Source organism: Anomaloglossus baeobatrachus, chromosome 6, assembly GCF_048569485.1.
Source record: "Anomaloglossus baeobatrachus isolate aAnoBae1 chromosome 6, aAnoBae1.hap1, whole genome shotgun sequence".
NCBI classification, from domain to species: Eukaryota; Metazoa; Chordata; class Amphibia; order Anura; family Aromobatidae; genus Anomaloglossus; species Anomaloglossus baeobatrachus.
In genome coordinates this window covers 97,634,070-97,661,083 of record NC_134358.1, presented here as the reverse complement: position 1 = coordinate 97,661,083, position 27,014 = coordinate 97,634,070, and the positions used below count along the sequence as shown (strand labels likewise).

The following is a 27,014-nucleotide window of genomic DNA, read 5'->3' as shown; positions in this document are numbered from 1 at the left end:
CTTCACCACACCACCAGCAAATGAGAGCGGAATTTAAAGTTTGCTATGTACCTCCACTCACCCATGGGTACACACTTCTGGACTTTGGATAATCGCTGGACTGCTCCTCCTTCTCCTCATGCGCCACCATGATGATGACCGTTACAAATTGCAATACTTAGGCCTTTGTTTCAGGTATACCCCCAGTGGTAAATTTTTTCGCCCATTCTTTGCAGAATGGACATTACAACGACAGGAGACCCGCTCCTTTGCAATGGGAACAATGTTTTGAGGCCCTCATGCACGTCTCTACCCAGGGACAACGTGGAGCCTCCCAATTTTTGGCTGCCCTGCCTAAGGGCTATACTATAATACACCCACTTCCTGACAATGGACACTTAATGTTTTGAGGCCCTCATGCACGTCTCTACCCAGGGACAACGTGGAGCCTCCCTATTTTTGGCTGCCCTGCCTAAGGGCTATACTATAATACACCCACTTCCTGACAATGGACACTTAATGTTTTGAGGCCCTCATGCACGTCTCTACCCAGGGACAACGTGGAGCCTCCCAATTTTTGGCTGCCCTGCCTAAGGGCTATACTACAATAGACCCACTTCCTTCCAATGGGCACTTCAGGTTTACAGGCCCTCATGCACGTCTCTATCCAGGGACAACGTGGAGCCTCCCAATTTTTGGCTGCCCTGCCTAAGGGCTATACTACAATAGACCCACTTCCTTACAATGGGCACTTCAGGTTTACAGGCCATCATGCACGTCTCTATCCAGGGACAATGTGGAGCCTCCCAATTTTTGGCTGCCCTGCCTAAGGGCTATACTATAATACACCCACTTCCTGACAATGGACACTTAATGTTTTGAGGCCCTCATGCACGTCTCTACCCAGGGACAACGTGGAGCCTCCCAATTTTTGGCTGCCCTGCCTAAGGGCTATACTATAATACACTCACTTCCTGACAATGGACACTTAATGTTTTGAGGCCCTCATGCACGTCTCTACCCAGGGACAACGTGGAGCCTCCCAATTTTTGGCTGCCCTGCCTAAGGGCTATACTACAATAGACCCACTTCCTTACAATGGGCACTTCAGGTTTACAGGCCCTCATGCACGTCTGTATGCAGGGGCATTGGTGAACCTCACAATTTTGGACTGCCCTGGCAAAGGAAAATACTACAAAGACTCACTTCCTCAAAATGGGCACATTAGACTCAAGAGGCCTTCATTTACGTCTCTTCTCAGGGACATCGGAGTGCCACACAATGTTTTCACGTAAAATCTTTCATGTATTAATCTCAAAAAGTAACATACACCAGCTCTATCTCACTATTGGGTATGTGCCCTTAACATTTCCGCCATGAAAAATCATTTTGGGGTCATTTTGGAAGGTTTTCTGGTGAGTCCGTAAAAATGGCGTAAAACGCGGACAAAATTGTTCACAGCTGTGACTTTTCAGTGATAAATGCTTCAAGGGGTCTTCCCCATGCTGTTGCCATGTCATTTGAGCACTCTTCTGAGACTTTTGTGACATTTTTAGGGTTTCTCCATGCTGCCGGGGGGTCATTTCACAAAAATACTCGGGTCTCCCATAGGATAACATTGGGCTCGTTGCTCGGGCCGAGTACACGAGTATCTTGGGAGGCTCGGCCCGAGCTTCGAGCACCCGAGCTTTTTAGTACTCGCTCATCACTAGTCCCACACTCTGATAGGTTTATGTGTGAGTAATGAAAATGTAATTGTAAGCTCCCTTGAGGACAGGGGCTGGTGTGAATGGCTAATATCTGTGAAGCCCTGCAGAATATGTTGGTACTATGTAAGCAACATAAATAATTCAAGTTAAGGCCCCGTCACACACAGAGATAAATCTGGCAGATCTGTGGTTGCAGTGAAATCATGGACATATTGTTCCATTTGTACACAGCCACAAACCTAGCACTGATTGTCCACAACTTCACTGCAACCACAGATCCACCACAGATCCACCACAGATCCACCACAGATCCACCACAGATCCACCACAGATCCACCACAGATCCACCACAGATCCACCACAGATCCACCACAGATCTACCACAGATCTACCACAGATCTACCACAGATTTATCTCTGTGTGTGACAGGGCCTTTAGAAAATTAGGATTGTATTTTGGACTTAAAGACAATTTGTCAACTAGATTTAACACTCCAAATTATATGTGCATCTAGCTCTATCAAAGACAAGTCCAGTAATACCTTTAAATGGCTAGTCCCTTCCTATGTTACGGAGTTAGGAATAGAGCTGGAGTGACAACAGCTTCAGATATGCAAATGAGGCTGAAGAGCTATTTGCATATCAATTCAAATGCTGATTTCACCATAAGAGAGGAAAAGACTTGCCATGTAAAAGTATTGTATCCTTACCTTTGTCCAGGATCTCGTCCCTCACTTCTGAACGGCCTCTTCCTGAAGAACGTATTGGGAGACCAAACCATTTTTTTTATTGAGCACTGGTACACTTTGAGCACTTTATCACTTTATACAAGGATTGTTATAATCATTATAAACAGAACTATTAAAAGTTATATATGATATTGTTATACTGTGTCTATTATGGACTGGATACAATAGACTGGCTTTATTTTGCATAATAGCTCCATAATATAAAATCCTTGTCTCATTCATATCATTATTGAGCTTTTTGTTTTTTTGCAAAATGATCACCTCTTGGCTGCTCCTGAGATACATCGAGCTTATACTGTACCTGAAACGTTATAATCAGAGAAGGAAATATGCACTGTACACAGAACGATTTGTCCTTCAAAGTCCGTTAGAAAAACTGGTAGGCAATTGGGAATGAGGATAAAATTTCTATTGAAAACATTGAATAGTCAATGGAAAAACAGATAGCGGATATTGTTCTCGTCTTGTTAGTATTCTCTCTGCCGTCTCCGCGCACATATAGCAATTAGAGAACACAGAATTATCTCAACTCTGCAACTCATATCTAGAGAATCTTACAAGGAACAAGTGAATCAAGGGCAAATACTATATCTATAATATCACAGTGGATGTGTTTGTTGCTTTAAGTACTATATATATATATATATATATATATATATATATATATATATATATACTGTATATATATAGATATTATTATTTTATTATTTTTTATTTCTAAATCCTAATGTTCAGTATTAAAATACATAATATATTGAGTACCAAAGCCAGTTGCTTTGCTAAGAGCACCCCAATCTGAGTGGATATGATAACGGAGAGGAAGTGTATTTTAGCTGACATTCTCCCTTTTATTGACTTGTATAGGATTACAAAAAAGGGTGTACTTTTTTCCACACATGTCCATGAACATTCCATATGTAATTCCTTTACTATCACACAGTAGCATAAATATATTTCTTTGCTCTTATGTTTTTGATTATATTATTAAAGGGAACCTGTCACCAGGATTTTCCCTTATGAGCTGCGGCCACCCCCAGTGATCCCTTATATACAGCGTTCCAGAATACTGTATATAAGAGCCCAGGCCGATCTGTATAACGTAAAACACCTTTATGATACTCACCTAAGGGGCGGTCTGATTCGATGGGTGTCGATGCTCTTGGTTCAACACCATCTCCATCTTGTGTAATCACTGTCCTCCTGCTTCCATTGTGTTCCTATGCATGCTCACTTTGATCTATCCCATTGAGGGTAAATCAAAGTATTGTAGTGCCCATAAGCAGGCGGTCTTTGATCTCTCCTCGCGTATGCGCATAACAGTACTTTGCTTTGCCCTCAGCAGTGATGCCCATTGAATGAGACCGCCCCACAGGTGAGTATAATAAAGGTCTTATTTATCTTCTACAGAGCGGCCTGGGCGCTTATATACAGCATTCCAGAATGCTGTATATAAGAGCTTACTGGTGATGGCCGCAGCTCATAAGAGAAAAACCTGGTGACAGGTTCCCTTTAAAGACGTTTTCTGAAGAAGACGTCCCCTGGCACTAATGGGATATATGATGTTAAAGAAGAAAATGTGGTCTTCAGCCAGATGGTTGGGGCAGTAGCAAAGGGTGGGTTTTATTTTGGTAATACCAACCTTTCTATGTATTACATAGTGGAACACTACATTATACTATATTTCCCCAACACCAAGGGCTTCTAAAACTGGTCACTTAGTTCTGCTGATTGGCAAGGGAACTTGTGGATGGAATCCAGCAGAACACAAATTGATGGCCTGAACGCCAATCTGTCACCAGATTTCACAATGCAACTACAAACATTGTTGAATAGATCTCATACCGGATGAGGCTGGTTTACTTATTTTGATAGCTTATGTCAGAATAGATTTGAAGGTTTATACATTTTCTAGACATGATTTAATGGGAATAGAAGAAAGGACTGTGAAAAGGTTTATAAAGCCAGTCTGAGGTAAAATCACAAAGTAAGCACACCAGGCTCATAAGGTCTAAAAGATCTATTTAATTATGCATGCGGCTTTGTTACGGAGGGGGGGGGCTGTCTGATAATAAAACCTAAAGGAATGTCAGACAGTCAAGGTCCACCGTGCAAAGACTGCTGCAGACTATGGCAGAGGATAAGGGGTATATAAGTGTGCCACTGTAAATAATGATAGCACAAGTGCAGAGTGCAATACCTCTGTTAAACTCACAGAGGAATATAAATAGAAAATAAAGCAATTCTTCCCTTACTTGGAGGGTGTGTGGAATGGTCTCTGTTAAAGATCACAGAGACAAAAGCAGTGAGTGGGAAATGGCACCTACCTAGGTCCGTTCCTCTAGTGGTGCCAGGAGACGGACAGCAGCGTAAGCCGCACAAAGCTCCTACCTGCGTTCGCTCCACTAGTGTGCGAGGACACGAACCACTAGATATGGCACCTGCCTAGGTCCGCTCTTCTAGTGGTGCAAAAGAGACGGACAGCAGCATAAGCCGCACAAAGCTCCTACCTCTGTTCGCTCCCCTAGTGTGCGAGGATATGAACAACTTCCAGACGCAGTGTAAGGAACGTTACCCTAGCGGCAACGTCCACCTACGAGTAGAATCACAAGGCCCAGCCGGACTGTGTGCCTCAGGCACCTGCCTATGTCCGCTCCACTAAGAGGTAAGGATACGGACTGCAGCCGAAGCTGTAAGGTATAAGAATGCTACCCTGCCGGTAGCGCTCACCTAACATAGGCAGAGAGATGCCTAGAGGGACGTGCACAGGGCGTCTACCCTCATGCATGAATCAAGAGGACTGAGCGCCGGGCGGCGTGCGTCAGGGTCTTATATAGACTCTGTGCCTCATGCAAGATGGAGGACACCAGAGCCAATCCGCTGCCAGAATGACAGCAATGACGTCACGCTGGCCTATCACCGAGCAAAGCGTCACAAGCACATGACCAGTGACCAATCGGCATGGAAGGTGTCAGAGACATGTGACCACGTGTCACAAGCACATGACCAGTGGCCAATCAGCTTAGAAGGTGTCAGAGACATGTGACCTCGTGTCAGCGATGATGTCACCCGCACATGTGCAATGGCTCCAAGATAGGACTTAGTCTCCAGCGCTTGCACATGTGCAGTAGCAAGAAATCCGGACATAGTCTCCAGAATCACAGCAACCGTAACAGTACCTCCCCTTCAAGGGCCCCCCTCCCGGCGACGCAGGTAATCGGCAACTAAGTTGGGAGCATGGACAGCCTCCTCAGGCTCCCAAGAGCGATGTTCCGGGCCATAGCCCTCCCAATCTATCAAGAAGAACCTGCGCCCTCTAACCATCTTAGAACCAACTATGGCTCGTACCTCATAGCTAGAGCGAGAGGAATCAGAGGCAGGAGAGTGCACTTCACGAGCGTGAGGTAAAATAGCCGGCTTTAGCAGTGAAACATGGAATTTGTCATGGATCCTAAGATGGACGGGTAACTTCAGTTGTTAGACTACAGGATTTACCTGTCGAAGAACCTCATAAGGACCCAGGAAGCGAGGAGCAAATTTGACAGAGCTCACTCTAAGTTTCACGTGTTTTGCAGAGAGCCACACAAAATCCCCTGGAGAAAAGACAGGAGCCGGGCGACGAAACCGATCGGACACCGTCTTCATACGGTCCTTAGCTGCTTGGATCGACTCTTGAGTCCGATCCCAAACCTCTCTGGCATTAGTTGCCCAGTCGGCCACAAGAGGAGAAGGTGCAGCAGCGGGAAACGGTACCGGTACCCTAGGGTGTTGCCCATTATTGAGTACGAATGGTGTCTGCCCAGTGGCCTCAGCCAGCGAATTGTTAAGGGCAAATTCTGCCCAGGGTAGGAGAGAGGACCAGTTATCGTGGTTCTCAGCAACAAAGTGTCGAAGGTATATAATCATGGATTGATTGGTACGCTCAACCAAACCATTGGTCTCCGGATGGTATGCCGAAGAGAGATTCAACTCAATTTGCAGAAGGCTACAAAGAGCTCGCCAGAATTGGGAAGCAAATTGCGGGCCTCTATCACAAATTATACGATCTGGCATCCCGTGAAGCCTAAAGACGTGCTTGAGGAATAGTTTGGCTAGTACCCTGGAAGACGGGATTCTCGATAACGGTACGAGATGAACCATCCGGGAGAAATGGTCCGCAATGACCCACACAAATCTATGTCCCTGTGAACACGAAAGATCACCCACAAAGTCCATGCCTACCACCTCCCATGGTCTATCTGGCACTGGTAAAGGATGCAAGAGCCCAGCCGGTCTCTGCCGTAATGGACGGTTGCGAGCACACGAGTAGCAGGAACCGACATATCTCTTGACGTGGCTGGCTAAGTGTGGCCACCAATACCACCTCTCCAGTAACTCTCGTGTCCGCCTAATACCAAAATGCCCACCCACCTTTGAGGTGTGGGCCCACGACAGTATATCATTCTGTCGATCAGGCGGCACAAAGGTCTTGCCCGGTGGGATTTGGTCTAACGTCACAGGGGAAAGCGTATAAAAAACCCTGGAGGGAAGGATAAGACGAGGTTCGTCAATCTCTTCCTGGGTAGAAACCATAGAGCGAGACAGGGCATCTGCCTTGTCATTCTTACTCCCAGACAGATAGTTGATGGAGAAGTGAAAGCGGGAGAAAAACAAGGACCAGCGGGCTTGGCGAGGATTCAGACGCTGAGCGGTTTGTAAGTACGTCAGATTCTTATGGTCTGTATAGACCTGGAAAGGATGTTTCGCTCCTTCCAGCAAGTGACGCCACTCCTCCAAGGCTAATCTCAGGGCGAGCAGTTCCCTATCCCCAATGGTATAGTTTCTCTCTGCCGGTGAAAAGGTTTTAGCAAAAAAGAAACACGGCCTTTTTCTACCTGCACCGTTCTTTTGATACAAGACCGTACCAGCACCCACTGAAGAGGCATCAACCTCCAAGAGGAAGGGCTTATTCTCATCGGGTCTTTGAAGAACGGGAGCAGTTGAAAAGTGTCTTTTTACTGCCTCAAAAGCCTGGGATGTCTCAGTAGACCAGACTTTTGGATTAGCACCTTTCTTAGTCAAGGCCACCAAAGGGGCCACCAAAGTAGAGAAATGGGGTATGAATTGCCTGTAATAATTTATGAATCCTAAGAAGCGTTGCACCGCCTTCAAGGAATGAGGTTCGGACCATTCCAGGACAGCAGAGAGCTTCGCAGGATCCATAGCCAGACCCTCTTGTGAGATAATGTAGCCCAAAAAAGGCAAGGATGACTGCTCGAATATACATTTTTCGAGTTTAGCAAACAATGAGTGCTCCCTTAAACGGGAAAGGACACGAACGACATCCTGACGATGAGTCTCCAGATCAGGAGAAAAAATCAGGATGTCGTGCAGATACACCAATACGGAGGATAACAGTAAATCCCTGAACACATCGTTTACGAAGTCCTGAAATACTGCGGGTGCATTACATAAACCAAAAGCCATGACGAGGTATTCATAGTGACCGTCTCGGGTGTTAAAAGCGGTCTTCCATTCGTCACCCTCTTGAATTCGTACCAAGTTATACGCACCCCGCAGATCCAACTTCGTAAAAACCTGAGCTCCCCTCAGTCTGTCAAAGAGCTCCGAAATTAAAGGTAACGGGTATTTGTTCTTTATTGTGATTGCGTTGAGACCCCTGTAATCTATGCAGGGACGCAAATCACCCTCTTTCTTCCGAACAAAGAAAAACCCAGCTCCCGCGGGAGAGACAGACTTACGAATGAACCCCTTCTCTAAACTCTCTCTTATATAGGTCGACATGGCCTCCGACTCAGGTATCGACAGGGGGTAAACCCTGCCCTTAGGTGGGACCGAACCTGGAATAAGGTCTATGGCACAGTCATACGGCCTATGGGGTGGAAGAACCTCAGCACCCTGTTTGGAGAACACATCAGCGAAATCCAAATAGGGTGTAGGTATGGGGGAGAGATCAGTTGATGCAACCGCAATGACCTTAGGTGGTAAGGGAAGACATCGGAACTGACATTTCGAACCCCAACTAATAATGCTGTCGGACTCCCAGTCAATGTGAGGAGCATGAGTCCGAAGCCATGGGAGACCCAGAAGGACGTCGTCTATACCCTCAGGCAAAACAAGAAAAGAAATCTCCTCTATGTGACCCTGAGGCAGGGAAAGGCGCAAGGGAACTGTCCTCAATGTAATGGAGTCAGACAACATAGTCCCATTAACAACACGGACAGGAATAGGCGCCTCTAACATGATAGAGGGAATATTATGTCTTTTTACAAATCCTGAGGACACAAAAGTCCCGTCAGCTCCGGAATCCACAAAAGCCATAATAGGCCATGTATTCTCAGAGAATGAGAGCTGACCTGGGATACTACACTTAGAGGGTGCAGAAGACGTCTCTAGTAACCCCCCTCTAATGGTTACTAGGCCTGGGAGTTTCCCTGACGACTAGAACACTTGTTGGCATAGTGCCCAGCCTGACGACATACGTAACATATAGGAGGACCAGACTTGCGTAGTCTGGGGGACGTATGACCTAACTCCATAGGAGTGGGAGATGTTTCAGATGCTGAGGAAGATGGTAGTGGACCCTCAACAACTGGAATAGCCCGATGCTTAGGGCGTGAGGAAGAGACCTCGAGTCTACGTTCCCTATGGCGTACGTCGATCCTCGTTGCTACTGTGATCAAGTCCTCCAGAGAAGCAGGGACCTCACGAGTAGCAAGGGCATCCTTGACATAGCCTGCCAACCCTCTCCAGAAGATAGGAATCAACACCTTCTCTGGCCAATCTAGTTTTGCCACCAGAGTTCTAAAAGAAATGGCATAAGAACTAGTGGATAACGAACCCTGAGATAGATCTAAGAGTCTCAGGGCCGCATCATGGGTAATCTGCGGACCCATGAATACCGCTTTAAGAGCATCAAGAAAGTCTTGATGTCTCAGAGTAACCACATCAGAGCGCTCCCATAAGGGAGTCGCCCATTCTAAGGCTTTGTCCTGAAGTAAGGAGATGATAAAGTCTACTCTGGACCTCTCCGTAGAGAAGCGAGAAGAGTTGACCTCTAGGTGTCTCTGACACTGACTAATGAAACCACAACATGATCTGGCATCGCCAGAATATCTGTTTGGCAGAGCAAGTCGAGGATCATGTGCAGATGTCACCATGGTCTGAGGTTTATCCTCTATACTCTTGAGCCGCGACTCAAGTACTTGTATGTAACGGTGTAACTGCTGATATTCTGCCCTAACTGCCAGACCCTTGGCTCAGTCCTAATGTTACGGGGGGCTGTCTGGTAATAAAACCTAAAGGAATGTCAGACAGTCAGGGTTCACCGTGCAAAGACTCTGCTGCAGACTATGGCAGAGGATAAGGGGCATATAAGTGTGCCACTGTAAAAAATAATAGCACAAGTGCAGAGTGCAATACCTCTGTTAAACTCACAGAGGAATATAAATAGAAAATAAAGCAATTCCTCCCTTACTTGGAGGGTGTGTGGAATGGTCTTTGTTAAAAATCACAGCGACAAAAGCAGTAAGTGGGAAATGGCACCTACCTAGGTCCGTTCCTCTAGTGGTGCCAGGAGACGGACAGCAGCGTAAGCCGCACAAAGCTCCTACCTGCGTTCGCTCCACTAGTGTGCGAGGACACGAACCACTAGATATGGCACCTGCCTAGGTCCGCTCTTCTAGTGGTGCAAAAGAGACGGACAGCAGCGTAAGCCGCACAAAGCTCCTACCTGCGTTCGCTCCACTAGTGTGCGAGGACACGAACCACTAGATATGGCACCTGCCTAGGTCCGCTCTTCTAGTGGTGCAAAAGAGACGGACAGCAGCATAAGCCGCACAAAGCTCCTACCTCTGTTCGCTCCCCTAGTGTGCGAGGATACGAACAACTGCCAGATGCAGTATAAGGAACGTTACCCTAGCGGCAACGTCCACCTACGAGTAGAATCACAAGGCCCAGCCGGACCATGTGCCTCAGGCACCTGTCTATGTCCGCTCCACTAAGAGGTAAGGATACGGACTGCAGCCAAAGCTGTAAGGTATAAGAACGCTACCCTGCCGGTAGCGCTCACCTAACATAGACAGAGAGATGCCTAGAGGGACGTGCACAGGGCGTCTACCCTCATGCATGAACCAAGAGGACTGAGCGCCGGGCGGCGTGCGTCAGGGTCTTATATAGACTCTGTGCCTCATCCAAGATGGAGGACACCAGAGCCAATCCGCTGCCAGAATGACAGCAATGACGTCACGCTGGCCTATCACCGAGCAAAGCGTCACAAGCACATGCCCACGACCAATCGGCATAGGTGTCAGAGACATGTGACCACGTGTCACAAGCACATGACCAGTGGCCAATCAGCTTAGAAGGTGTCAGAGACATGTGACCTCGTGTCAGCGATGATGTCACCCGCACATGTGCAATGGCTCCAAGATAGGACTTAGTCTCCAGCGCTTGCAAATGTGCAGTAGCAAGAAATCCGGACATAGTCTCCAGAGCCACAGCAACCGTAACAGGCTTATATTGTAAAATTTGGTAACACGCCCACTTTAAAGGGATTGTCTAATCGTCTATCTTCAGGAGCACATTACTCCCCTCCCTCCCGGCTTCCTCCTTGCTGGGTGGTAGTGCACTCCCTAAGAATTACAGTTTATGCTAGTGCCTTTATCATGCTGCTTGTCTGAATTAAGTGCTTTCCCATGTGCAAGCAGAGGCAAGTTTTCCTTTACAGCATGGGAGAAGCACAGGAGGACTGACGCTGACCAGACCCAGCTATTCCACCAACTTGCTTCTAAAGCGGGCTTTACACGCAATGACATCGCTAACGAGATGTCATTGGGGTCACGGAATTCGTGATGCACATCCAGCCTCGTTAGCGACGTCGTTGCGTGTGAAACGCAGGAACGACCGTTAACGATCAAAATTACTTACCTAATCGTTGATCGTTGACACGTCGTTCCTTCCCCGAATATCTTTGCTGTTGCAGGATGCAGGTTGTTCGTTGTTCTTACGGCAGCACACATCGCTATGTGTGACACCGCAGGAACGAGGAACATCACCGTACCTGCGGCCGCCCGCAATGAGGAAGGAAGGAGGTGGGTGGGATGTTCGGCCCACTCATCTCTGCCCCTCCGCTTCTATTGGGCAGCCGCTTAGTGATGCCGCTGTGACGCCAAACGAACCGCCCCCTTAGAAAGGAGGCGGTTCGCCGGCCACAGCGACGTCGCTAGGCAGGTAAGTATGTGTGACGGTTCCTAGCGATGTTGTGCGCCACGGGCAGCAATTTGCCCATGACGCACAACCAACGGGGGCGGGTGCTTTCACCAGCGACATCGTTAGCGATGTCACTGTGTGTAAATTTGCCTTCAGAGTCTAACAGAGGTGGCCGGTATCTTAGGCAATGAGCAGTAAACTATAAACTTAAAAATCTCTCCATCCTTGAGAAAAGAGGGCATGTTTAATAAGTGATTGTTACAGAGCTCTGTCAGTGATCACTAGGCAGCCGTAAGAAGATGTACCACAGACAGACTTTACACTGGCTACTGAGATTATCAGGTCCCAGGAAAGCCCTTGCCTTCACCTTTAACTCCTGTATAAGGATGTGGACTTGCCTAGGGCCCATTGTGTTAGTCCTCGTAGAAGTTGATGGCCGGTTGTGAAGGTTAGCAGTTATGGTCAGGTCATTGGGTGAGAACTACAAGTCCTGCACAGGCCAAGGAACTAATGCACTAGCAGGATACAACAAGACCACCAATAAGGTGGAGACGTCACAGGTGCAAAAGAAACAAATCCAACCAATGGAGGGGGCGATTGCTGAACGATAACATTGCACACAGATGGCTTGTATAGGGCGCCATAATCATCCAGCAATTGCCCCCTCCATCAATTGGAAGTGTGTGAGTGATTTGCTCCTCTAGCACCTGTGATGCCTCCAGCTTATTGGGGGTCTTGCTGCATCCTGCTAGTGCAATAGTTCCTTGGCCTGGGCAGGTTATAACTGCTGACCTCTATTTGCTGTAAGTAATTGCTGAATTTTTGGAGGAGATTTTTATCCCTCTTTTTGTTGCTTTTTATTGAGAACTACATGTCCCAGTAGTAAAGAAGGGATACTGTACAGTTGCCCTGCATCGGCCAACAACTGATGCAGAATTAAAGGGGACAGGCACTAATGTTACAAAGGTGAATTAAAAAGTTGGTTGTTTCTACAAACACCTTGCAATTTTGCCCATTTAAGAAGATGATTCAACCCCTCAAAGGAAAGGCAATTAATGTTTTCCTTTACTTTAAGCATTAAGATACTAATTTTATGAACCAATATGATGGTTAAGGCAAAAAATGGTTAGTGCAGCACTCTAATATTCCCTGAAGATGGGCAAATGTCTGATTGACCTTCCATGTTCCAAAGACACCTGTCTGTTCAGAGCAGTATATGGTTTATGTTTTGCTCTTTTTATACTAATGATATCAGTTTTAATTTTTATTTTTCTTTACTATTGTTCCAGCTGACCTGACATATCTCCAATAATGACCGGCAAGACACAGACAAGCAACGTCACAAATAAGAATGATCCGAAGTCAATCAATTCCAGAGTCTTCATTGGCAACCTTAATACAGGAATTGTGAAAAAAAGTGACATTGAAGCAATATTTGCAAAATATGGTAAAATAGTTGGCTGCTCGGTACATAAAGGATATGCATTTGTACAGTACGTCAGTGAAAGACACGCAAGGGCTGCGGTGACGGGAGAGTATGCGAGGATTATCGGAGGTCAACCACTAGGTAAGAAATCAAATATGGCTACATAAAAAAATCTATGTTATCAGTATTTCGTTATCGTCTGTTTCCTGTTAGCGGTGGTTACAGTTTGGGCTTGTTTTTGTGTTTTAAAGCAACTGTAGATTACTATTTACTATGTTTTTGGTATCTTCTGTGCTAAATAATTTCTTCCCGCATGCTGTTTTTCCATTGATCTCAGTAATAAAATAGTGGCCATTAAGCTCCTATGATCCATCCAGCTAAAACTTAGCGGTACTTTACACGTTGCGACATCGTTACCGATATATCGTCGGGATCACGTCGTTAGTGACACACATCCGGCATCGGTAGCGGCATCGCAGCATGTGACACTAATGAGCGACGATCAACGATCACAAAATCGTTCCAAGACGGTGATCGATGACATGTCGTTCATTTCCTTATTATCGGTGCTTCCACCGGTACGATGTTGTTCGTCGTTCCTGCGGCAGCACACATTGCTATGTGTGACACCGCTGGAGTGACGAACATCTCCTTACCTGCGTCCACCGGCAATGAGGAAGAAAGGAGGTGGGCGGGATGTTACGTCCCGCTCATCTCCGCCTCTCCGCTTCTATTGGCCGGCCGCTTAGTGACGCCGCAGTGACGTCGCTATGACACCGAATGCACCTCCTCCTTGAGGGGGGGATTGTTCGGCAGTCACAGCGACGTCGCTGACAAGGTATGTGCGTGTGACGCTGCCGTAGCGATAATGTTCACTATGGCAGCGAGCACCAAATGTCACACGAGTGACGGGGGCAGGTACTATGGCGCTCAACATCGCTAGCGATGTCGCAGCGTGTAAAGTACCCCTTAGTCTCAGAAAAAATGTCAAGAAACATTAAGAAATTAGTACAGGATGTTGGTTCTTAAAGACTTTTTTTTTAAAAAAAAAGTTTTATTAAATGGCAAGAATGTGATTAATGGTTTTGGAATGATTTTAAAGCATACAAAAAATCATAGTCAAAGTTGGTATTGGTAATGATTTTTCGTAATTTGCAGTACTTGTACGTATGGTTTTGGGTAAAAAAGTCTAAATAATTGGTGTCTTTTTGAGTTGCCACTTCTATAAGGCCACTCTAACACTGCGTTATATCCTACGTTCACTGGTCCTTTCGGGGCATCCGTACGAACCCCCGCGAAACTTGTTTCGGACTTATGCGCTGACAGGGCCACTGACTAGAATGGTGCAGAAAAAGTCATTATGTGCTCTGTCATGCACCATTTTCAGGCGTAGACGTTTATTGGAGGTGGACAACAGGACGTAATAGACTGCATCTAGGTGTGTGCCTCCAGTAAGCGTATATCCCCGAAAATGGTGCACGACAGAGCACACAATGATTCTATCTGCACCATTACAGTCCGTGGCCCTGTTGGCGCATACGTCCAAAACCCATTTTGCGGTGGGCTCAGACAAAAACTCCGACGGGACCACTGAACAGGGAGAGGAATACAGTGTCAAAACGGCCTAAGGCTTGAGGACAAATGATGACCATTTACTGCCTATGGCTTTGTAACTTCAATTGAATGTATAATTTATACTATTTGTAATAATGAAAACAATCCTTTTTTTTCGTAATCTGTTTTTATTTTTTGATTGAAGATTTTTGTAGCTTCTGTACAAGATTACTGGGACAGCCATCTTGTCTAAGCATCATAACAACATTTATAGATAAGTTTCACAAAAATCCACATGGACCATTGACCCCAATACTTTGAACATGTTAATTGACTTCTTTTTTTAGACAAGCTCTGTGACCTGTGCAGAGGTTATTGTGCATAGAGTAGGAGGAGGTGAGCCATAACCAAAACCTACTGTGAATGGTGTGATCCTTTGTTATCTATATATAGGTGCTACTTGTCATTGTAAACCTGCCTGTGGCGATAATGAGATGACTATTGAAAAATAATCACTACAGAACGTGAAATAACATTAGGCTAAGGTGGGCTTTGCACGTTGCGACATCGCAAGCCGATGCTGCGATGTCGCACGCGATAGTCCCCACCCCCGTCGCAGGTACAATATCTTGTGAAAGCAGGCGTAGCGAAAATTATCGCTACGCCGGCTTCACATGCACTCACCTGCCCTGCGACCGTCGCTCTGGCGGGCGACCCGCCTCCTTATTAAGGGGGCGGGTCGTGCGGCGTCACTGCGACGTCACACGGCAGGCGGCCAATAGGAGCGGAGGGGCGGAGATGAGCAGGATGTAAACATCCCGCCCACCTCCTTCCTTCCGCATAACCTACGGAAGCCGCGGTGACGCCGGTAGGAGATGTTCCTCGCTCCTGCGACTTCACACACAGCGATGTGTGCTGCCGCAGGAGCGAGGAACAACATCGGACCGTCGTGTCAGCGTAATTATGGATTACGCCGACGCTGCACCGATGATACGATTACGACGCTTTTGCGCTCGTTAATCGTATCATCTAGGCTTTACACACTGCGATGTCGCATGCGATGCCGGATGTGCATCATTTTCAATTTTACCCCACCTACATCGCACCTGCGATGTCGTAGTGTGCAAAGCCCGCCTAAGGCTAGTAGGCTTAGTAGAATGAGGGAAAACTGGAACATTTCAGAACTATTTAGTATACTTATATAAAAAATGAAAAAAAGTAAACATGACTAAATAAAAAAATTATCTAAAAAAAAATGAAACAATAGGTTCTTTTGTGAGCAAACGTTCGGTTTAAATAGACAATTGAGGCTAATTGTAAATATTTACCCGGAAACCTATAGACTGTTTTCTTTAAAATATGTGTGTGGTGATTGATTGGACCGGTGGTGTCCACCGAAAGCACCGAGAACTCATTTAAGCTTCTAGTAGATGAATATTTTTTTCAATGCTCCTTATTACTTATAACCAAGAGGTGGATGACTGTGCATAACATATGAGAGTAGTGAAAACAATCACGTGTTGCCTCCATATTCAAGGATGACAGCGACGTACATACTGTATCTTATTTATGGGTCCTATCAATGGGATCCTCACAAATAAAAAAAAATTGTGGTATTATTGTTAAAAATGAGAAGGACTTCTAAAGGCCCCGTTACACGCTCCGATTTATCTGACGACATGTCGTCGGGGTCACGGTCTTCGTGATGCACTTCCGTCGTCGTTAGCGACATCGTTGCGTGTGACACCTACGAGCGACTCCGAATGATTGCAAAACTAGCAAAGATCGTTGACACGTCGTTCATTTTCAAAATATTGTTCGTCGTTGCGAACGCTGCAGACATATTGCTACGTTTGACACCCTGCCAACGACGAACAACATCGTTAGTGCGTCCGCCATCAGCGACGCGGGCTTGTCATTACGAGCAATGCTGCACGCCTCCTCCGCTCTGATTGGTGTCACGCCAGGGTGTATACTATGGACAATTATACGCCTCTGACATTGCCGGAATCGTTGGGAGGAATGCTGTGTGACGGTGTCCACACTACCGCCTAGGTCAAACAATATATCACTGAACGATGTAGCGTCGTTTGTCAGATGAGTGCATATGACCGCTACAAAACGACCTCTTAGTGATCTCGGCAAATTGTAACAACGATCTGGGCGTGTCACATCGCTAACGAGATCGCTAGCGATATTGTTGTGTGTAAAGTGGCCTTTAAAGTCTGTCTTCAGGCTTGGTTGGGTCTTTCTCCCATCCCTTCCTTTAGGTTATATGCACACGACACAGAAACCACATCAAAGGCCAGAAAACGGGCATAAGAATGAACATGCGGATCATACATAAGGTAAAAGGAATTTGCTGTTCATGTTAGACTTTCGAATGTCTTTCGGTCAGTTAAAAAAGAGACACGTCCATTCTTCTGGCATTTTATTCTCAGAAGGCGCTCTCTACTTTATAAGTCAATGGGAAAGTTCAGTAGATGTCCAGACGTCTTTTGGAGTGTGTTGTCCTCATTTTTGCTTAAAAAACCAATAGTGTTGTCATTATGCAATGGAGTGAAAAAACATCAGTAAAAAAGATATCACAAAAACCACTGGAAAGCTTTATAAAAACAATGGTCGCCAGAACCAAAAGAAGAAAGCTAAGAAAGTGACTGAACAAATGAACACAAGACGCTTCAGGAAAGAAAACACCAGCGTTTCCTGACTTGTCTTCTATTTCAAGAACTCGATGGGTTTACCTGCATTTAGAAGACGTCATGTGCACATAGCAAAGCTTTGTAGAATTGACATCCCTAAGGCAATCAGAACAGTATCAATCTGTAGATGAAGCAAGCATGCAGTGACCCCTAAAAGGAAACTGTCACCAGGTTTTTCCCTTATGATCTGCAGCCAGCACCAGTGAGCTCTTATAGATAGCGTTCCAGAATACTGTATATAAGAGCGCAGGCGGCTATTAGAATGTGCAAACACCTTTGTAGAAAACACCTTTATTATACTCACCTAGGGGGCGGTCCAGTCTGATGGGTGTCGATGCTCTCAGTCCAGCACCTCTTCCATCTTCTGCTGTCACCATCCTTTTTCCCAGGCCCATGCTCATGACGCATCTTGTGTCATCCGCACAGAGACCGCCATTGTGCTCCTGCACATGCGCACTTTGGTCCTCCTGGCTGAGGGCAGAGCAGCCTGGGCTCTTATATACAGTATTCTGGAATGTTGTATATAAGGGCTTACTGGTGGTGAAAAAACCTGGTGACAGGTTCCCTTTCACATGCCATTTAAATTAAAAAAAACCCATATACTTTTCCCCGACAGATTCCGAGAGGAAACCCGTCCCCGACAGATCCCGAGAGGAAACCCGTCCCCGACAGATCCCGAGAGGAAACCCCTCCCCGACAGATCGCGAGAGGAAACCCATCCCCGACAGATCCCAAGAGGAAACCTGTTTTGCATGCCATTTAAATTAGCACAAGTCATTTAAAATATTTGCCAGACTATAAAATAATTAAAATTCCCATTTACTACTTCTGTATCTTAGATCTTTATGGTTTAGTCCTTCCATAACAGTAATAATACCGATAAAGTCCCACGTTTAACTAAAGGTCACATGCAGCAGATTATAAGGACGCTACTAAAGAAGCATGCATGAATACAGGGTGGGCCATTTATATGGATACACCTAAATAAAAAGGGAATGGTTGGTGATATCAACTTCCTGTTTGTGGCTCATTAGTATATGGGAGGGAGGAAACTTTTCAAGATGGGTGGTGAGCATGGCGGCAATTTTAAAGTCGGCCATTTTGGATCCAACTTTATTTTTTCCAATGGGAAGAGAAGCATGTATCATCATCAGTCTTATTAAGAATTTCCCAAGAAAAACAATGGTGTGCTTGATTTTAATGTAACTTTATTCGTTCATTAGTTATTTACAATTTTATGACCACTTATAAAATGTGTTCAAAGTGCTGCCTATTGTGTTGGATTGTCAATGCAACCCTCTTGACACACTGATGGCGACACCATACAAGAAATACCAGCACAGGCTTCCAGTATCCATTGTTTCAGGTGCTGCACATCTTGTATCTTCACAGCATAGACAATTGCCTTCAGATAACCCCAAAGATAAAAGTCTAAGGGGGTCAGATCGGGAGACCATGGTGGCCATTAAACTGGCCCATGATGACCAATCCACTTTCCAGGACACTGTTCATGTAGGAATGCTCAGACCAGACACCCATAATGTAGTGGTGCACTATCACAGGTTGCAGCTATTGTCCTTAAATCATACAGATGATTTTCGAACATACCCCTATACACCTATATAAAGTAGCTGAATTTTCACAATTAGATGTGGTTAAAATAAAATGTTCCTGTGCTGAGATAATCTTTATATATGTGTGTCCCCCCTGCAGCAGTCGAACTGCTCGGATCCGGGGTTGCTGTGGCTCGAGGGCCTCCGGACCCAGGGGCCTGCGGCCACTCAAATGTAAAGGGAGTATTTACAGGGGATAAATGTTCGTGACGTCACCTGCGGGTTGCGGTAAGGGGAGTACCGCCGCTGCCGAAGGGAGTACCGGGGCAGATTGTGTGGGGGCAGCAAGGTGTCAGTCGCTCCGCAGGTAGAGATAGTGGGGGAAAGGAGGTTTGGTGATGGGGTGGCTCGGCCTTGAGAAAGCAGGATGCAGGGGTCAGGTTACTCACTGCGGTAGTCTTGGTGCTGGATTAGGTGGAATAAGCAGACACTCACACAGATGGTAAACCAAAGTCTCTAGGTACTGCAGTCTCTGAAGGGGAGCTCGTCCAGGTCCCGCACCGGTGTCACTTGGTAAGTCTGAAGCCCTGCCTCCATGCACAACTTGATTGACTGTTGTGGCTGCTCAGCTTAAAGCTTTCGGGACCGCGCTACCCATGTGTATGGCAGCTGTGCTCTTGATGGCTGGCACTTGGGATTTTAGTGGGTTGTGTGCTTTGGAGAACCCCCACGTTGTGCTGATTCCTTCAATCTCTGAGCTCTTGGGGAAAGTTCATAGAGATACTATCCTCCACAGGTTAATTGTCAAGGCACCTGAAGCTCTTCCCTGATCTAGGGTCCTGTACCCCGCCGTGCTCGGTACCGGTTGGGTAATTGAGCTTTCTGGTGCCAACAGTCCTCCTAGACTACATCCATTACACCCCTGTCCAGTGTTCCTGATACTGGTCCCCGACTCCTGTGGTCCCGGACCACCATCTGCGATCCAACCTGTCACCTCCCTGGGAGCTCCAACTCCCCTGCTCCTCACTCTTTGAGGGCTAACTCTGTTCTCCCTCTCACTTTGAGAGCTGACTGCAAATTGACTTCCTCCTTCCCACCAGTCTGCCTGACCCCTTGTTGGCACGAAAAAGCTGTGGAAAGATAAGGCGCAATAGGGTCTTACCCGGTATGACAAATGGTGGTGAATGTCAGAAGGAACACTCACCTGGTAGGGTTGTGTCAGTCACAACCCCTTTGAAAGCATGTAAATAACGTGGAAGGCAGCGGTCCCGCAGCAAGGAGTAGTTTCAAACAGCAGGAGAAAAGCAGGTTTTGAATACCGCGCCAAACCACAGGAGTCCAGGTGAAGATAGTAAAACTCTTTTCTTTATTTTCACAGGTCTACGCGTTTCAAGGACATATCCGTCCTCTTCCTCAGGACAAATGTGCATAGAATACTAAATAGTATAGTATTATAGATTATATTATAGATAGTATTCTCTGCACATTTGTACTGAGGAAGAGGACGGATATGTCCTTGAAATGCGTAGACCTGTGAAAATAAAGAAAAGAGTTTTACTATCTTCACCTGGACTCCTGTGGTTTGGCCCGGTATTCAAAACCTGCTTTTCTCCTGCTGTTTGAAATGACCCCTTCTTGGGTGGCCGTGCTCCAACTTGACCAACCCACTGATGAGTCTGTCCAGCCCTGGTGTGAGGTGTGATTGCGATTTGTAGTGCGGATGTCAGTGACACTGTTGATGGGAACCTGGAACCATGGGAGGGTAGGCCCTGTGTCGCAGGCGGGGAGGACGCCGCCGCTGCTGCGCTCTTGCTAACGCTCGGGTCCGGTGCTGCTGCGGCTGCTGCTGCTCGGTGGCTCGAGCGGTGGGCCAGATCCGGGGACTTGAGCAGCGCTCCTCGCCCGTGAGTGAAAGGGGTGGTTGGTTTGGGGGATTTAGTCCGTGACGCCACCCACGGGTCGTTGTGAAGAGGGGCACCACCGCTGCTGGTGACGGGGATCCCGGGAGCGATGGTAGGGAGCAGCTGGGATGTTGTTTTCCCCCTCCGTGGGTAGGGGTCGGTGGTCCCGGGGCCCGATGATGTGACGTGGAGGCAGGGTTGGTGAGGTGCAGGGTCGCAGGGACAGCGCGGCGCAGTGCCGGATGGCACGGGTGTACTCACTCAGTAAGAAATGCACAAAGTCCTCGGTAAACCAAACGGCTGGATGGACGAGTCCCGCAGCCGGCTGCTGTGTCTCTCCCTGGACAGGTGATGGCGGCTGTCTTTCCCTGCACCTTGATGTTCTCGCTTGACTACGGTGGATCCCCAACGGTAGTCCGCTCCCCGGTGTATGGGTACCGGAGGAGCCGTTTGCCCGCAGGTGCTGGGCCTTGGGTCTCTAGCCTTAGGCGGTAGCTGTATACCCTCACGGTGTGGGCGGTTGCCTTCAATCGGGACATTTGCTGTTGGGAAACCCCTGGGGTTCCGGTCACATTCGAATTTGACTATTGTCGGCGGCTCCAAGCCTGGCCGGGGTCCGATGGCCCTGCCTGAGTGTGCTGGCTTCACTTCACTCCCCGGTCGGTACCGGCTTGCCGTCGCATGTCCCCGGTCCTACGGTTCCGCGTCGCTTCACCACTCCTGCAGACGGCCACCACCGTCTGCCAACCTTGCTGTCAGTGCCTGGGCCACAAACCCAGACACCCAAGTGTTTACTCCTCTCACTTCCACCTCCTGGACTAAACTCAACTCAACTGTCCCTTTTCCCACCTCCAGGCCTGTGAACTCCTCGGTGGGTGGGGCCAACCACTTGGCTCCGCCCCACCTGGTGTGGACATCAGACACTGGAAGGAGGCAACATGGGTTTTGTGTTTGTCTGGTGTCCCTGTCTAATGGGGGTGGGGGTGTTTGTGTGTTATCTGTGACGACCTGGCTAGGCCAGGGCGCTACACCTGCACCCTGAAGTACAGGATGCAGTTCCCTGTAGCACCCTGATACAGTCAGCGGCGCTACATGTGTCCCTGCTATGTACTGTGTAATAGCAGTGTCTGACCATACAGGGACATGGTCTGATCACACCACAGCTCCTGGGACGGGGAGGAAGCAAAAATTAGACAGACATTAGAGCACGGGATCACAAATAATTAATTCTTTGAGGTAAATGTAAAAACTGGCAGGGAAATGTTTTACCTCACAAAAAGAATCAACTGTGATCTGGTGCTGTAATGTCTATATATTCTTTTGCTTCCTCCCCGGCCAGGAGATGTGATATGATCAGACCATGTCCCTGTACGGTCAGACACGGCCATTACACATTACATAACAGGGACACATATATAAGATTATCTCAGCACAGGAACATTTTTTTTTAATCAAATCCATTTGTGGAAATTCGTAATACTCCAAAATCTATTGATTATAATGGACTTTAAAATTAACTTTGTTCATGGGAAAAATCCTTTAAGGGACCTTGGCTATGGCCTGACTTAAATATATATATAGTACTAGAATTAACACCCTGTTAACTGCACATTGGGATTTTTAAGGTGATCACAGTTGTACAATGAATATCCAATTTGATAAAGCTCATGACGATAATAGATTATATATTTCTACAATTTACTGAATATACGGTGCATTATTTTTAGTACTCTAAATGTGAGCACAAGAACAATTTTAATTCTAATTAAAGCTATATTATATTGCCTGTCTCTATACTATATGTTCTTTTTAGTGGTGCACAATTATTTGAATGCCACATATTTATGGAGATTTGGCTACAAAAGTCATCTAATTTCAATATGAAAATACTTTTAACATATTTCTGTGTCCAAGATTAGCATAGAAGGTTCTATTTTTTTCAGGTTTTTTTCATAAGCAGCATCACTATAAACTGTGACCTGATTATGTTATTACAGTTCAATTTAATTTACTTGACTGGGGTTGAGGTGCAATTCCAAATACAGCCTGCGTACAAAAGTGGCACTGTTCCTGAAAAATAAAAGTATACAGTGTTTTCCCAAAAATATGACCTAACCCAAAAATAAGGCCTAACATGATTTTATAGGGTTTTTGAGGTATGCTTGAAATATAAGCCCTGCTCCAAAAGTAAGCTCTAGTTATACCACAGCAAAGTTGTTGAAAGGTCTTAAGCCTGCTTTACACGTTGCAATTTCGCATACGATATCGCATGCGATTTGCAATGCCCCCATCGTATGTGTGGCACGTTCAATTTGTTGAACGTGCCGCACAAGCGATTAACCCCCGTCACACATACTTACCCGTCCATACGACCTCGATGTGGGCGGCGAACATCCACTTCCTGGAGTGGGAGGGACGCTCGGCGTCACATCGACGTCACGTGGCAGCCGGCCAATAGAAGCGGAGGGGCGGAGATGAGCGGGACGTAAACATCCCGCCCACCTTCTTCCTTCCACATTGCCGGCCGAGACCCCCAGGACGCAGGTAAGATCTGTTCAATGTTCCTGGGGTGTCACACACTGCGATGTTTGCTGCCTTGGGAACATTGAACAACCCGACGTGCAATTCGTCAGGATTCAAAGACGTGTATGCGATGAACGTTTTAACGTTCAATCGCAATCGCACACTACAATGTACCTTAAGATGCCGGATGTGTGTCACTTACGACGTGACCCTGCCGACACATCGTAAGATATATTGTAGCGTGTAAAGCGCCCTTAACAGAGCAGACAAATCTGTGGCTCTTGCTGTCCGAACCTACAGCCAGGTATGGTTGTGTGTGATATTGCCCGTAACCTGGTCATGGTTCTGAAGCTTGGCAAGCTCCCACATGTACCATGTGACCCTGCCGACACATCGTAAGATATATTGTAGCGTGTAAAGCGCCCTTAACAGAGCAGACAAATCTGTGGCTCTTGCTGTCCGAACCTACAGCCAGGTATGGTTGTGTGTGATATTGCCCGTAACCTGGTCATGGTTCTGAAGCTTGGCAAGCTCCCACATGTACCATGTCTTGGCAGGGAATGTCAAACTGCACAATGTCTCAGGGCCCCCATTCTCTTAGGGACCCCGACATTTGTATTCTGAGGTAAAGATTGTTTAACACTAGAACTACTGGACTCGTGACACCTATATAGAAATACATAGTGAAAAATAGTCAAAATGACTACCTCAGTAATTCTAGTGTTAAGGACCTTTGGTGACATCAGTCATGTGACCAAAGGTCTCTTCATCGCAGGAGTCTAAAGCTGAGGAGGACACTGGCTGGTATGTATGTGCAGTGTGTGTGTAGATAGATAGATAGATAGAGAGATAGAGAGATAGATAGATAGATAGATAGATAGATAGATAGATAGATAGATAGATAAATGGATATGATAGATAGATAGATAGATAGATAGATAGATAGATAGATAGATAGATAGATAGATAGATAGATAGATAGATAGATAGCTGTTATGTTGATGTTATAGAATGCGATATGATTATATTTGAATAAATGTTATTTTTTTTTGTTCAAACATAAATGTGGATTGTTGTTGTTGAAAAAAAAAAAACAAGCAATCCCCTGAAAATAAGCCTTAGCCCATAATTCGGACCAAAAAATAATATAGAACCCTTTCTTATTTTCAGAGAAACAAGGTATAGATTTTTTTCTAATCCTGTGCAAAACGTATACCAAATGTCTCTTTATAATTTAATCAGGAGCTAACCTAACATAGGATATGGAGATGTGTAGTCCCTGGAGCCTTTGCTCTAGATTTTCAGACTAACATTGATTTTGAACATTTCCCTACAACTACTTATATATGGGAATGTGATATCTTGACATATTGTACATTTTATATATGGATATATATGTAGTCACATAATTTACAATATATCAGAAGTTAACTGCAAAATGCTAAAGTGACATTTTGCCCAGGACGGAGCGGCTGCAGTATGTGAGCTCGGAGATAACCCAACCTCATTTTATTCTATTTTCTTCTGAATAAAATGAGAAAATCCTGTCCGCGGTCATTAGATGTTTCTGGGTAAATGCTCAGAGACTTGTTATTCTTTGGCTCATATTCGACTTTACCCCAATCAGGCTCAGAAACTGATGTACAGTAATGTTAGTTAAATTGTAATGTCTGAAAAAAGTGGCATTTAAAGGATAAGTGGGAAAAAAGCAGATCTGATGGTCAAGCCACACTATAAATGATGTTATATGGAAGGAGAATCGCTAATCATCTAGGCTTCCTGCTTGTTCTAATTTCCTGTATAATCCTGTGGAATCTCTTCTTCTCCACTTTGACATTGGTGGAGTAATCATCACTTATGTGTCATGTATTTTCATAAAATGTTTGTCTGAAAACTGGATGGAGATGTCCAGCTACCTCTGTGGCTAATGAGAAGAGACACATTGCCGATGGGCATTGGTTCTAGCATTCAACAGTTCTCTCGCGATCCTGTAATGATACAGAGGGCATTCACAAAGTATTCGGACCTTTTAATTATTTTCCTCAATTTGTTACATTATTATCTTATTTTAAAATGGATATTATTAGTTTTTCTAACCAGACTACATTTAATATCCCATAATGACAAAGTGAAATCAGGTTTATCTAATATATAAAGCTGAGTGTATGTGTGTGTGTGTGTGTGTGTGTGTGTGTATGTGTGTGTATGTGTGCATATGTGTGTGTGTCTGTGTGTATATGTGTGTGTATGTGTGTATATGTGTGTGTGTGTGTGTGTATAACCACTAAAGGAATCCGCACCATCGCATTTACAGTCACGACATTTTGCACAGACGCCTCATGTGACTCAGGGAACGTCAGGCTAGGTTTTGAAGAGAAAATTTACAGTTATTCGCCAAAAAACCTGTTTACATTAAAGTCAATGGAGCTGGGAGCCACAGGTCATTAATAGGAGCTGTGATTGGTTGCTATAGGCAGCGAAGGACATTCGTAGTATAAGAAGCTTATGTGTGAGGTAATATGATATCAGTGGAGAGACGGATAGAAAATGACAGACAGAGAGACAGAGAGAGAAACAGAAAGACAGATAGAGATACAGACAGAGAGACACAGAGAGCGAGAGGTAGACAGGGAGACAAGCAGAGAGACAGAGACAGGCAGCGAGAGAGACAGACAGAGACAGACAAAGAGGGAGACAGACAGAGACAGACAGAGAGGGAGACAGAGAGAGACAGACAGAGATAGAGAGACAGAGAGAGACAGAGAGACAGACAGACATAGACAGAACGACAGAGATACACAGAGAGAAACAGAGAGATTCAAAGAGACAGAGACCGAGAGAGATGGTAGAGAGAGACAGAGAGACAGACAAAGAGAGCGAGACAAAGAGAGAGAGAGGAAGAGAAAGAAAGAGCGATAGTAAGGGAGAGAGACAGACAGCGAGGCAGTGAGTCAGAGAGGGAGAGTGAGAGAGAGTGGAAGAGAGGGACAATGGGAGTGAGACAGAGACAGTTACTATCCCAAGCAACGGCAAGTACTACAGCTAATAGAATTTATATAAATGAACTATGAATAAAGAATAACTGAATGTACATGTAATTATAGCTATATAGGCATTCAATGCGTAGACTTGGTGCTTTGCTGAGGCAATGTTTGCACTAACGCTTCGGTGTATGACCACATTAGAGCATGAAAAACATACAAATGCCATTCAGATGAATTCTAACACATAAATGCAGGCAAGCTTTTTAATGTGTTCATTGACACTGATAATATCATTGGTGCTGAGAAGAAAACTAGTAAGTGTTAATGCATAAATGAGCATTTCTCTAATGGGCTCACTTTCTATATAGTATAGTATGGCTCATCTTCACGTCTCTCCATCAGTGCTGTCCCCACTCTTTAATTAACCATGAAGAGCAGAGAGGACATTAGACAGGAATACCTGTTTCTGCTGTCAATTAAGAAGCGATTCATGTCCTCAATGAAGAGCAGCAGTTGACTGCAAGTGCGCAGCACAGATACACCCGACATTGCACTTGCAAATCCAATTTGCATATCAATACAAGCTGTATTTTGAAGTAATGGCACCGAGATATGTATTTTTTACAATACCTTGTTTATTTTACTCACTTATATGGCACTATCAAATTCACAGCGCTTTACAGACAACGTCATTATCGCTGATGACTGGTGGTGAATACAATCTAATT

General features: G+C 45.8%; 1 protein-coding gene across 5 annotated transcripts in view; it reads left to right on the top strand.

Annotated features, from left to right (window-relative positions):
- RALYL (RALY RNA binding protein like) overlaps positions 1-27,014 on the top strand; it is a 952,779-nt gene that overhangs the window by 462,664 nt on the left and 463,101 nt on the right. For all 5 annotated transcript variants that reach the window (XM_075353135.1, XM_075353134.1, XM_075353132.1 and 2 more), the window contains exon 3: positions 12,933-13,210. In XM_075353135.1, the coding sequence (XP_075209250.1) occupies positions 12,955-13,210 (256 nt within the window). In that variant the 5' untranslated portion in view covers positions 12,933-12,954. The remainder of the gene's footprint in view (positions 1-12,932; positions 13,211-27,014) is intronic.